General features: G+C 45.0%; 1 protein-coding gene across 1 annotated transcript; it reads right to left on the bottom strand.

Annotated features, from left to right (window-relative positions):
* Positions 1-453: 453 nt before the first annotated feature.
* On the bottom strand, positions 454-13,839 carry LOC142786648 (metabotropic glutamate receptor 5-like). The gene is made up of 2 exons (XM_075884280.1): positions 13,627-13,839; positions 454-458 (listed from the first exon to the last, which is right to left on the bottom strand). The coding sequence occupies exons 1-2, from the start codon at positions 13,826-13,828 to the stop codon at positions 454-456; spliced, it is 207 nt and encodes a 68-aa protein (XP_075740395.1). The 5' UTR covers positions 13,829-13,839.
* Positions 13,840-14,350: the final 511 nt, after the last annotated feature.

The following is a 14,350-nucleotide window of genomic DNA, read 5'->3' as shown; positions in this document are numbered from 1 at the left end:
AAGGAGCAGAGTTTCGTGGCATCTGATTCTCGAGGGGGTATTTTTTTCAAGTTGGCGCGTCACTGAAAGTGCCGTCGGGTCCCGGGAACTAATTAAAACTGGTCTGCTTTAGTCTGCGTGCGTTCAGGCTTCGAAAGAGCTGCCATAAAAGGACAGCGCAAAAGTACTGAAACCTACTGACCATGACGTCAACCTGACACTTTTTGTTGACAATATCTTTTCGGCAAGACGAAAAGTTCGCCACGACGGGTACGTTAGGAAAGAGCGAAAACATTTTCTTGTTCATTTCGAAACCGTGCACACAGAGGCGTGCTTTGAGCTTGCGTCATCGGAGATGGCGAAGTTCTTAACAAATAGTAAACGTATCGAGACGACGTTTGACAAACGAAAAAAAAGGACAGTCGCCAGGCGAAAAGAGCACACGCAAGAACCATTACTATCGTTCTGTTACTTTTAGCCTGAAAAAGGCAAAAATATAACGTGAAAAATTCTATAAGCAAATGCTAATAAGACATATATTCAAGGGTGTATAGAGACTTGACGAGCTGGCGATAAGTCGCCGAACAAAAAAATGTCAGTGGCGTCGATGTTACAGAGACGCATGTCTTGCCGAAGGGAGAAGCTGCTCACGCCGAAAGTCAGCGCTATCGCGTGAGCTCACTCGCGTCTAATAACGCAAAACAAGTTAACTGAATCCCTTCGTATTTTCCACCATCGAAAAAGACTCAGCAGTTCTACCTAACCATCCCGCTTGAGATAGCATTGAACGGATGGGTGGGTGTTCGTCAGTGCTTGAAACATTTTCGATAGCCGAGCCAGATAATCTCGTAACACAAATTGTAGATAATTGTTGGGGTTTAACGTCCCAAATCCACCATGAGAGAAGCCGCAGTGGAAGACTACGAAAATTTCTACCACCTGGGGTTCTTTTAACGTGCACCTAAATCGAAGCACACAGGCCTCAGACATTTTTGCCTCCATCGAAAATGCAGCCGCCACGACCTGAACTCAATCCCACGATCTGCGGGTCAGCAGCCGAGTGCCTTAGCCACTGGGCCACCATGGCGGGCTACTTTCATAACACACAAATTGATTTGGATACACTTAACATTCTTGCAGGTAAATTTCGGCGAAGGTAAAAATTAGAATACGACCAAAGTTTCCAAGAGGTACGGCATGCCCATAGTAACGTGCTAAATGAGCTGTTAATGTGCAAATATCTGGTCATGATAAATAAACCTGAGTTAAATACGAAGGAGCTTTATTGTTGGGACAGTAATTAGGCTCGCTCAAGCGAAACAAGCGTTCAAAAATAATGCAAGTAGCGCTGTTGAAAAAAAGAGCGTTTCAACCCCTCTTCGTAGAACAAAGACAAATAAAGTGGTGAGAGCTTGTCTTCTGACTTGACCTATCGAACTTTAACCAATACAACTAAATTTCAGGAAAAAAACGCAAGCATCGAGAACGCAATAAAAATGATTCCGAAGAAACATGTAGCCTTCGTGGTGGTGCAGTATAGGTTTCCGCTGCTCAGTTACTACGACTCATACAAGCAGGTTGCCTTTTGCTTCTGTGCAGCCCCGGATGCACTATTCAGCGCCCACTCTCGCTTGCAGAAATATATGTTACTTTCATGAAGAGAAAGATCTGTGGAAATTAGCAGAGCAAAATACGATGCGTAACTAAGGGCTTCATTCCCTTGCTACCTACGTTGTGTTTTGCTTCAGTCCGAAAAGCCAGTCGCGAAAGCAAAGAAACTATTTCCGTGGATACTATTTGAAGAGGTTCCCTTTTTTCATATGAGCTGCCGGAGCGACACCATCAATCTTGCTTAGTCACTCACTGTGAAATAGGTTTTTCAAGTTTAAAGTTTAGACGAACTAAGGTGTAAGCTTATATTTGCTAGTTCTTTGTCTCCACAAAGACTCCCAGCACCTGCAACTGGCACTTTTATTGCGCTTCATAAGTGGAACGAGTAGGGGAGTTTCCGCACGTAACGTGCAGGTTACGCATCTGGGAGCGTGAAATGCGGCTAATGCGTGCGCTTAAAATACGCGGAAGTTAGTGAAAGCGGTGTGAAAGGCGTTGCCCTAATGTGGGCCACCAACCAAACTTTCAGAGGCGGTTCACTTTCAGTCGAAAAGGTTTACGAATCAGTGTAAAAATGTGAACCAAAATTACGAAGTGGTGTGTGTGGCGGGGGCGAGTGTGTGGGAGTGTTTCTGTGATTTAAAGAGCGCTGGAAACGTGGTCAGAGGCAAGTATTGAACGTCGACAGAATGCTTCTTAATTACTTAATTAGCAAGATGAAGGATACGTTTTTCACGATGATGAAGACAATCCGCCACGAGACTTCCACGAACTAACTAAACTGCCAGTTCTGTCACACTCTGGATGCATGAAAGACGTAAGATTTCCGAAGATTATGAAGCTCCAAGTGAAATAACTCTTTAGAAAAAAAAAGATATGAAACTTACAACAAAATAGGTGAGTATTTTTTAGCACGACACTATCTTCGATACATGTGCTAGCCACGAAGATCCTTCTAGCAACGAGGACCCCTCACTGAAGAAGTGATGTGCATTACATCAAAGCCTGCGTATGATTGTGCGCTCCGGGCACTCAACTAACGTCACTCCCGCTTCCTCTGGAAATTTGGGATTACCCTAGGGAACTCATGAAAGACGCTGAGAAGGGCACCGGAGTTTCTGGAACGAAAACAGCGACGCCAGATAGCGAGATGACAGTAAGTTTTCACAGGGACGCTCGAATGAAAGAAAAACGTAGTGAGATGAAGACAGAACGCGATAAATATTTCATATTTACTTTCTCCTTCCTGTCGCTGTTGAGAGAACTTTGTCAGGAGAGCGGGAAACATGCGCACGAAGGAGGGAAAGAGAACGCTTCTGCACACTTGATCGCGTAAAACAACCACGCAATTATTCCTGTTTTCACTGCCTCGTAATATGCGGCAGCACGAGTCCATTCTTCTTTCACGCTCGTCTTCCAAGTTCTTTTTTTTCTCGCTAAACCCTGCTCCCTGGCGATTATGCACGCTGGGTGCACAAGTGCTGTCGGACCTGTAAGCGAGTCATTACTTGTGATTTTTTTTCTCGCACCAGACGTGCACTATAGAACACTCAGCGCGCGCGTGCATGCAAATGAATTGATAAGTGAATGAGAAGCAAGGAAATACCAAGGAATAAAACAAAAAAGGAACATGTCCCCTGAGAAGAGATGAAAGGTGGATGCAAGACTGAAGGTACACGTCAAGACTGAACATAATAAGCGCGTTGATAATGAATAGAAATGAACCTCCTCTCCTTGTAGAAACGTTTCTTGATAAGCCGTCCCTGGGGATGAAAGAAAAACTAAAGGGCGGGAAAGATGCGGAGGGCGAGAGGAGGCTTAAGAGTGGCGAGATGCGTGAGAGACCAAAGACAGAGAAGTGCACATTAATATACCGAGAAATATTCGCGAAGAAAAGGACCCGTGGGGAAACACCTTCATAATCGAGAATTACGACAAATTTGGAACCGGACGTATATGAACGATGGTAATCAGAATTCGTATCCAGGACCTAACGTAATTTTCTAGTCAGATATTCTCCACAATGTGCACTAATTGAATTTCTTTCCCTTTCTTCCTTGGTCTCGTGGTCTCATTAGGAGCTGGTTTGTACTTTCTAGAATGAACGTCCTCATCTTTCTGTTCCGCCTTTGAGTACACGCTGTACAAGTACAGTTTCGCGTGATGGTGAGAGCGATTGTGGAGTTCACCGGTTCTACAAGTGTGACATCAGCGCACAACATCGAGATTACGCGGAAAAAGTAATGAAATCTGAATGAGTTTCCTCGTGCTATAAAGCGATGCGGCGCCGCTCATGCCTTGGTAATCACGTCCGACGGGTATATTTTCAGTTCAGTAACGCGCAACCCAGTTGTTAAGCAATTTTATTGCTGGCATTGCGTGGGCATCCTTGCCACGAGGCGGGGATATGCAGGGCGCCTATGAAAGTTAGAAGTGTGTCATGCAGCACTTTGTTATATCGCACGCTCTGGAAGACACTCTCTTCAGATGGTGACAAAGATCGAAGGGCAGTACAGTATGAATAAGTTCAAATCTCGGGGAAAGAAAATGCATTTCGTTAAGCACGCTTGTATTACGGTTTTTTTAATGGACATAATCCATCAAGGTGCTGCCACGTCAAAGTGCGTTTTTTTTTTCCTCGCGTTTGTAAAAAAAAACCAATTCGAATGTTCTTATGCAGCACGCGTGATGACGGCCATAAGGCAGAAGCACACGTACTTGTGCTGCCGTAAGTATGGCTACAAGAATCATTTAAAAGAACCATGGCGCTCCAGTCATTCAGAAGTCTTGAAGAATGACGGGAATTTCTCGATTTTGTCTGATTTGTACTAAAGAGCTAAATCAATTGTGTGGCTTTATTTTCTAAAACGCACGTACCTTAATGAGCTCAAATGATAGTGCATATCTATTTTCTTCTAAACGCGGAACACGGGTCTACTCTGGGCAGATGCACAGACGCAACGCATTGCTGAGCTTCTAGCACGCTATTTTGTTCGAAATAGTAAGTTAGTTGTGAAGTTGTTCAATTACACGAGGCTCGAGATTAGGGCAATCTATGTTCGTATTACCAATAGCGTGTTTGAAGGCTCACCACGCTTGCAGCTATAGCAGACACTAGCTCCACGTTTCCAGCAAGCAGCTCTTGTGAGATTAGGTATGTTCCACTGTACTCGACATTGCGTTCTTCATTAAGAGATTGTTGATTATGGCAAGGCTACTACTGGCTAAACTTTGCCATAGTTAGTGTTTATTACGTAATTTGCGACGCAATTTCTATGTGTGTAACATGCGTAGCTGCACTCTTTCCCCCATACCCATCACCATACAGTGAACACGCGTGTGTTCACGGCAATTTGGTTCCACTTGTGTGAGTGCTGCTCCAATCGTTTATTGCTTATTTATTGCTCCGTTCAAAATGCTTCTCTCAGTGCATATGTTGCGTGAACACTTTATGAAATTTATTACACAGGTATAGGGTGTGGTAGGCGGTAAAAATGAGCGGAATGACGTTGACGCAACAATTCACTGAAAAGCGTGCTTCACCGCCTTTGCACACTTTCTGTGGTGAAACAAACGTTGATAAAAAATTGAAGTGATGAAAGCTCAGTTTGTGTGTAAACCATATAGTAGAGGCGTTCGACCACCGTTACAAAGTTTTGCGGTTTCATTTCAGTGCTCACATCAAATTTACACATACCGTAGAGCGGCCACCATTGACTACCATCGACTCTGTTAGCGCCGCTGTAAACTAATGGCACCGCATCTGATAAAGTTATTTTATTTCAAAGTGCACATCAAATTGGCAAACTACAAAGAAGGAAATAATATCACTACTACAGCAGCCAAAATAACGAGGGGAAATGTTTGTCTATTGCAAGGCGAAAAATTGGGCAGCTGCTCGGTAGTGTTGCAAATCTGTGATAACAGCGGAGCTGGCAGCGTTGCCTTCTCCTTTCCCTCCCCTCACCCTCACTTTCATTTCTCAGCCCTTGCTTGACAATACTATACAAAACTATGCTTGTTTTTTTTTCTGTCTCTTCAGTGTTTGTTTCTTTGCATGGCTTCCTCCATTATTGTATTTCTCTCTTTCTCTATTTCTCTTTCTTTTTCTCTCCCTCTCTGATTATCTGACCCATTAGAATTATTGCATTCCACGCCGGAAAGATTGGGCCCGCGCGTCCTGAGAGCCAAGTAGAAGATAAAAAAGAGAACGAAGAGATCACGTGCTCCCTATTGATGATGATATTTTCCTGGTGTCACCACGTGGCATAACAATAATCAAAACTGCACCGCTATTGTAATGAATAGAAAGTTAAAAATACACAATAAATAGGAGGGTTGAAAATTGGAAAGGTGGCACATTTCAGTAAGGGAAATACAGCAAGGACTACAGAAAAAAAGCATGACGGCAAGAATGAAAAATTACAGCATATCCACGGAGTGAATGATGATGAGTGGGGCGAAGCATCCATCAGTCCGTCCACGCTTTTATCCGTGCGTCTGTCTGTGCATCCGTCTCTGCGGCCGTCCGTGCGTCTATTCGTGCGTTCGTCTGTCCATCCGTCCGTGAGTCCATGCGTGCGTCCATCCGTTCGTCAAACAGACAAACACACAGACGATGCATGGACGCGGCCAGCGGATAATTCACGGTTTGCCGATAAACCCCTCTCAAGCACCGCCCCATTCATCATCATTCACTGTGTGCATATGCTGTAAGGTGGTTACTACATACGTACACACACACACACACACACACACACACACACACACGTGTGTGTGTGTGTGTGTGTGTGTGTGTGTGTGTGTGTGTGTGTGTACGTACACACGTGTGTGTGTGTACGTACGTACGTACGTGTATGCGCTCTCTGCCCCCGCACGTGCGCCCTTAGCGCTATCTCGCTGGTGATTTTCGAGCCTCTGCCTCGCAAAAGCACTTTCGAAATGTACGTATCACTCACGTTAACGGTGTGCATAAACATCTCATTGTTAGCATGCTTGAGGATGCTTGCGTACTGGCCGAGTGGCTAAATACTTCACGCCATGGAGGGAGATTTCACATGTTCTATCCCCGGTCCCACTCGAAGCAAAGATACTTCTTAATTTCTTAATTTTCGCTCATGGACAACGCTAATGTTTTCCTCGCAGCGAAAACACCGACCCCGACGCCGGTATTTCTGCGAAATGTGGTTTATTAACGCGGTCGCGTTAATAAACGGAACATCGCGTTTACTACGCAACCGCACTGCGTCCGACACGTGATTATCTGTATTCGTGGTACTGTGGTGTGGATAACTATGACGCTTTTCACATTACTGATACATACATAGATACATACATACATACATACATACATACATACATACATACATACATACATACATACATACATAAATACATACATACATACATACATGCATGCATGCATACATACATACATACATACATACATACATACATACATACATACATACATACATACATACATACATACATACATACATACATACATACATACATACATACATACATACATACATACATACATACATACATACATACATACATACATACATACAGGCGATGACCGACCCACGCCTTACGGAGCTTTGCCCCTGAAAACTTGTCAGCGCAGGTCGAACAAATTACAAGACAATATTTAAGCAGCAAAGTGTATATTATTAATGCTTGAGCAAGGAACTCGACGCAAGACACGAAACACCATGATGCTCATAAAACAAACGCAACCTACTTGATATTTTCTGTGGAATTTCAGTGCATGCTCCATCGCGTGGGTGCACGGTGGGAACATGATACTTATATAGCGTACAAAAAGGCAGTTCGTACCATCCTGTAATAACAACTTGTTCTGTAAATTTATGCTACCAAAGGGTAACTATAGGTAAAGGCTGCAATACGTTGGTTTTGCTTTCATTCTCAGCACAATTTTGTATATACATCTATAAAGATAGTCAACAACATAGTACAAAGAAATGAAGTCGTCGCTGTACATCTTCAGTGGCTAGAAAACAGCAAAAGATAATGCGCGGGCTACGTGTTCGACTCGCGTCAACGCTGAGTTGTCTCTAATGTTTTCTCATCAACATTTCATTTATTTTCACGAAGGCTTTATCACAATCATCAACCGGTACTAATACCTCAGCAAAAATTAATGTCCCGCTTAATGTTGAACAAAACAACAACGTTGATTATGCATTGCATTCCTTGTCGTCCGTAGCCTGCAAGAGGTCGATACACAAAAATCGAGTCCCCTCTCGTCTTTTTATCATCATCCTGATCCATACATGGCACGAATGGCATTTACCAAAAGACATGTCTTCGTCATCCACGCAAGACGTCGAAGGAGTCTACATGTGGCTGATAAAGAGGGAGGTGACATCTTTGCCGGAGCCTGAGGGACTCGCACACACGTACAATGCCAAGTAGACCCGAACGCCACCATCTTGTTTGTATCGGGAAGGTCGCGTCACACCGAGTGCCAAGCCAAGCACAGTGCCAACACAGGGGGGCAGCAGCGAAATGCCCTGTAGCAATACCGTGCGGTCCTGGAGGCCCGGAAGAACCCGATTCCCCGAAGGAGTGCGTTAATGCTTCCGCGGTTCAAGCAGACGTGTGCCGTTGCTACCCCATTCTTTGTCCCCCGGATCCTGTCCCTTTCACGCCACCATCACTCGGTCCTTATTCCCTTTATACCTATTCTCGGTTCTCTTCTTTGTTTTTGTTGCGCCTGTTCCGATGTGCTCGGTGGAGCGAGTAAGCACGTCGACCAGGCGTAACAGGCCACCACGCCAAAAGAAAAACAGAGCCGAGGTTGTAGAATGGCGACGACGCCCTCGCATAAAGAGGAGACTGCCAAACATAAAGAAGATGAAAGAAACAAACAAAGCCAATAATGAAGCGCACGTGTCCGTGATTTCGGATGCATTAGGCTTCAATCTCCTCCTGGCTGACCCATACTCCCGTGTATTCCTACCCCTGGTGGCTGTTTTTCGAACTTTTGTCATCAAAATTGCCGGAACACAAGGTTGTTAAAAAATAAATGTTTAAGAATAAAAACTAGGGACGCAGTGAACTCGCTTTAGAAAAGTTAAGAGATGGTGGAGAGAGTACAAATGATTTTCGACTCGAAGAACTGAGATCAACGAGAAAGGATGAATAAAATGGATAGAGCAAGGGGCCTGAACAAAAAAACAAACAAAAAGGGCACCACGTGTGTTCCTTCTAGCGAAAAAACGAAATACTGGCCGAAACTTATTCACGTATGCCGACTTTTTAATATCTTAAAGCACGTTTGGCTGGGTTTGGCAAAAAGTACACATACGATATCATTAAAGTTTGATGTTTCTACCTTGTTGGTGTTCTTAAACAAGGCAGGCGTCTGCAACAACTTAGATGTTGGTGAGCTTTCCTGCTTGCTGGGCTTTATATTGGGCTAATGTGGCCTCCTTTCGTCCTGGTGTTTCAGCAGGAAACTGGGTTTTTGCTTGAGATTTCACAGCTTGCGGTGTAGCGGTATCTACTCGACAATGGCATTCAGGTTGTCACTTCCACTGAAGCACACGTACAGACGGCCTAGCCAGCGCGCCACCCATCGCGAGGCTGAACGACCAAGCGCCGCCGAAGCAGCCGTTATACGCCTTCTCGCGTGGTACCGCAGCAGCAAGGCTCAAAGATAAGACAGCCATGATGCCTCTACGCATGAATTCACGTTGCATGACGTCATGCCTGCCCCACTTATGCTCTGGTGGCTAGCAGTCACTGCGACCATCCCCAATTATTAATCACCACCTTTGGATATTCAGTTCAGTGTGTGCCTATATGAAGCGAAAACTTATCTAAATTATTAGATGCGAAGAAGCGCTTTCACTAGCCTGTGTAACGCTGTCCCGTACATCCGTACGAACCCTCTCACCATAGGTGTTGTAGCAGTGCCAAGTAAGTCAACTATCAGCTGCACGTTTACATCACTCTCTTCCTTATGCGCAACAGCTGCCGGCCCCTCCACCCGCTCGCAACGCACTTCTTCCTCGCTTCATCCTCTCCATTATGCGCAACGCTGGACAACGTGTCAAGTGAAAACACTCTTTAGGCTTGTTTATCTGCGATGAAACCCAACCCGCCTCCTCTAGCTTTGCGTTTCAAACAAACGTTTATTCGAGTAAGCACCACACCTAATTTCCCTTGAAACCGTTCTTCCAGAACCCGCGTCGACGCCCGAATTAACAAGGTCGATGCCGTGTGCACCACTGCTGCTTCGCATCTCACCGGGGTTGCCTTCTGGAAGAGGTTCCATAATTATTTTGAAGTAGAAATCACTTGCGACTTTTGCCTACGCATTCAAGCTTCTTTTAGTTTCTTTGTTCAGTTTTGTCGGAGCCGTAATCAACCACTGAATTTTCTTTTTGTAGCTTCGTCTATGTTATATCCGTAAGGTGAACGCACGTCCTGCTTCACAATTTGTAGTTTAGAAATGACGCATGCTAGTGATGTGATGAAGAAAGGTCCAAATGTTCGCAAACAGCGCGACTTTATTCTGAGACCATAACGAGAAAAAAAAGTGGTAGCACCACTTTGCGGACAGTCAAAACTGTGTCACATTCACCCCCTCTGTCACATTCACCCTCACCTAGGCTTTTGAGCCTTCTAGTGGTCCACCCTTTCCAGTGAGCCTCAACACATTTGTTCTAAACGCTGCTCTTATTGGTGCAGCCTTCCCACTGAGTCTGGACACTCCTGCTCTAAGCGCATCTCTTATTGGTGCAACCTTCCGACTGAGCCTCGACACTCCCGCTGTAAGCGCACATCTTATTGTTTCATCATTTCCACAAAGCCTCGCCGTCTTTCATCTTGGCATGGCGCAGCCCTTCCTCTCTTTAAGAAGTCCTACTCTTAAGAACCGCGTAACCAGAGCTACGCCTATGGACGAGGAAGCCTCGACTAAAAACTGCTTCGCTGTGAAAAAAAAACATCAGAGCCCCTATGCACCTATTACAGACTACCAGTAGTCACAATGTAAAGCCACTTGTTTTCTTAACGTTCGCTTGTTCTCTGGCAATTTGCCGGGCACTTCAATTTAGCCACCTGACACTGCAGGAAAGGGGAAGGAAAACTACGCCGATGCCTGGTACGCTGTCAAATGAAGAGAGATGAAGTGAGCATTTGAATAGTGAGATAATGTTAACCGCCCCTGTAGTCTGTAGCAGTTCGTTCTTCTTTTTGTACTTTTAAATTGAACAAGAAAATCATTGAATTAGCTGTCAGTCATTTCTTCACTACAGCTACCTAATCCCACACTCATGTTGAATAAAGTAAATATTCAAAAAAACACACACACTGATTTACACAGCCCTGCAGCTGGCGAGGCTGAAATTCTTCATTTTAACATTGCTTCCACACAAGCACAACGCACAGTTTCGATATCGCTCTCTCAGTACTGATCACAAATGTTAGTGCCTTTAAAAGAACGTTGAAGCTTTTCTAATGCTTTTCGAAATATTCCTGATGGCCATGAGCTCAGTGTTCTCGCTAATAAAACAGTAAGCGGAGCTCCCGCTGGAGTCATTATTTACGAACGTGGATAAGCCCCATTTGTTGCTCTGTTGTGTCATTGTTTTTGTCTGTAGAACGTTCACAGCTCAAGCAGCCTTGGTGCCTTGTTCGTCGGCAAACCCCGTATATCTAAGGAATTTCCTGATGATTGAGTTCCATGCTTCTTTCTCTACAGCACCGATCAAGCTGCTATAAATTTTCGCATAAGACGTGTGTCTCGGTTAACCGGGTCTCGCAGACGTTGGGAAGGAAGTTCTTGATTACTCAAAGCTTGAAGTACAACACTGCAGCCTTGTCTGGCCTCCAAGCGGATGATTGATCAATGTTAGGTTTATAAAAGAAGTCGCCCACACCCACCCGCCTCAGTTCTCTCCAGCTTACAGTGTGCGACATGGAGCAGTTTCAATCATTCTAATGCTTCACTGCTTCCTGCTACGAAGAGGCGCTTCCTGATGACGTGTTCACCCACTATGAGTCGGCCAGCACCTATTATTCATTGCATATTGCGCATATAGTTCCTCTTACGCGCACTTTTCTTCAAGTAAAGCCAACAAGGTCTTCAATGATTATTAACGACAAAAAAAACGACTCCGCTCATGTTTAGTAATATTTTCTCTCAGCCAGCTGTTTATTAAACCTACAACCAAAGTCCTCTGGTGTCAGTTACAATATTTGATGCAAATAACGTAAGATTGATTCTACGGAATTCTGTCAGCGCTGCGATAACGCGCCCAGCATTTCGAAATGCTTGTTTTGCATAAAAACGATTTTTGAGAAAATGATCAGCGTAGTGGAAAACACGAGAACGCGCCAACCATCTGCACTCGCTGGAATAATTGCTTACATGCGGGACATTGCTAACACCACAGTATTTAATCTGCGAACACGTGCGCTTGTTACGTAACATTGATGACATCCATGCAAGACAGCCGATGTTCAGAGTACAGATAATGCCTCAGAAACATTTTGAACATTTTAGGGGCGAAGTACCTTAGGTTATCGGTGTGTCAGCGGGCATCGTCCTCTGCTGCTGTCTCTTTGCTTGTGCGCAAGAGAGGGCACCACCTCAGCACTCGTGTGGCGAAGAGAGGGAACGCTTTTTGTGATGAACGCTGAAGTAACAGCTCGCAATGAACTAGAACGCGCCCTCACCCGCGAGAAACAACATCGACGCAGGCAGCGTCTTCTAGTGAGTTTCTTCATTGAAAAAAAAATCACAGGATATCCACGGAGTGATTGATAATGAGTAGGGCGAAGCATCTGTCAGTCCGTCCGTGCTCCCATTCATCCGTGCGTCCGTCTCTGCGTGGGTCTGTGAGTCGGTCCGTCCATCCGGGCATCTGTCTCTCTGTCCATACGTCTGCGCGTACGTTGTCTGCTTGTCTGTCTCTTCGTCCATGCGTCCGTCCGTCCATCTAGTGAATGCTCCAAGTACCACCATCTCGCATCTTTCCATCATATCTTCATCATATACAAGTACCATCACCCAGTGAACATTCCAAACACTTAACGAGAGGTGGCTACGTACAGCTACGACGACGACGACTCCTACTACTACTACTACTAGATACGTCAGGAACGCACGACCAATTGATCGCAGCAGAGTCCCCAATAGTATTTTAGGAAACTATATGGGGGTCATACACCCATGGGAAATCTGTCATGCTAGCCAATAATAGATCCTATGGCTTCCTTAGTAGGATGCCTTGTCCAAGTGTTGGCAGAGCTCTGCAGCGGAGCGGTCAGTTGTCAGTTCTTGCTGTTTCATTACGGCCCTTTCCGGTACACCATAAAAAATGTTCATAATTTTGCGGTGAATTTTATACGAAGGAACCAAGTAGGATTTCCAACGTCATTTTGTAGGTGTTTCAATGCCGTCAACAATCTCGAATGTCAAACGACGTTCTAAAGATTCTTCTACGTCGGTGTTCCTATGCAGCGTAAAGAAGGCGGAGCATTCAGAAGGAGCAACGGTGCACGCTTTGACTGTCCTGTTCTGCTTGTTTTTTTATGTTCGTACGGAGCGCATGCGTGCGGCTTCATTGCATTTATAAACAGCACTTTATAATCACAGCCACGTGTTTATAAGCAGGCCTATGACGACCAAACATTTATGCGTGGCTCTGTTACTGCAAATTCCAAAGACCAGCGGAGCTGGGTCAAGCCCAGTAAATTATCAAACATTAGTCTGTCTCGATTAGACGCAGGAAGTGCGACCTTTGTATGACCGGCATCGAGTTCCAAGTGTGCGAAATGCTTGCCAAGCAAACTGACAATAAAAACCATGATTGTAGGTTCATCTTCTTACCCCTTGCCAAATGCATCGTGATATCTATCTGTAATCGTGTCAGGGGGTTGTTCTTTTAACCGTGGAAACTCAGCACACAAAGTCTTGTGTGCATTATCCTTTGCCTGGTAGCAGAGCCACCGCTCTCGAAGGAAAGAAAGAGGCGGCGACCGCCGACTTACCTTCCGTGTTGACGGTGGAGATGTAGGTCCAGTTGTACATGAGCAGCGTGTCGACCATCATCTGTGACTGGTACTGGTCGGAAGGCACCACGCGCAGGAAGTACTTGAAGAATTGCTTGTTGCTCAGCTGCCGCGACGTGGCAGAGTAGCCGATCTGCGGGATGTTGAACAGCTGCAGCAGGTTCTGCACCTGCTCGCCCATCAGGATGAGGAGGAAAGAAGAAGACGAAATCGTCAATACGCAACTACTTTGTTGGTTAGCTGCTTTTTTTCTTGTTTGATATTTTTGTTTGTTACAATGCTCATTTATTAGTTTGCTCATGCATGGTATAAAAGTTGGGGGAATCACGAATAGGTACGCAATCCGCTTAAGTAGTTTTTTTCAGAAACAAAGTCACGACACACTGATGCATTCATTTGAATGATATAGCATGTAGCTTAGGCACAAGTCACCTTACACTATGATTACCCTTAGCCCAAGCGCAATCAAGACGGATACTGTCTAGCAACAGAACCACGCAGTCTTGAACTTTCTCATTAGAGCGGCCGCACTACAACGGCTCTTCCACTTCAGACTGACGTATTCCAGCCCGTGGGGTTATGGGATGGATGCTGTTGTTCTTGATGACCCACATACAAATGATCTTCCAAATGAATATCTGTAAAACATGGTTCCCAGAGAAGCTGACAAAAGCAGGCAAAAGAGTTTCATGTTTTATTGCGT

The sequence above is a fragment of the Rhipicephalus microplus genome, unplaced genomic scaffold (assembly GCF_043290135.1).
Source record: "Rhipicephalus microplus isolate Deutch F79 unplaced genomic scaffold, USDA_Rmic scaffold_27, whole genome shotgun sequence".
Lineage (NCBI taxonomy): Eukaryota > Metazoa > Arthropoda > Arachnida > Ixodida > Ixodidae > Rhipicephalus > Rhipicephalus microplus.
This window is presented reverse-complemented; position numbering and strand designations above follow the sequence as displayed.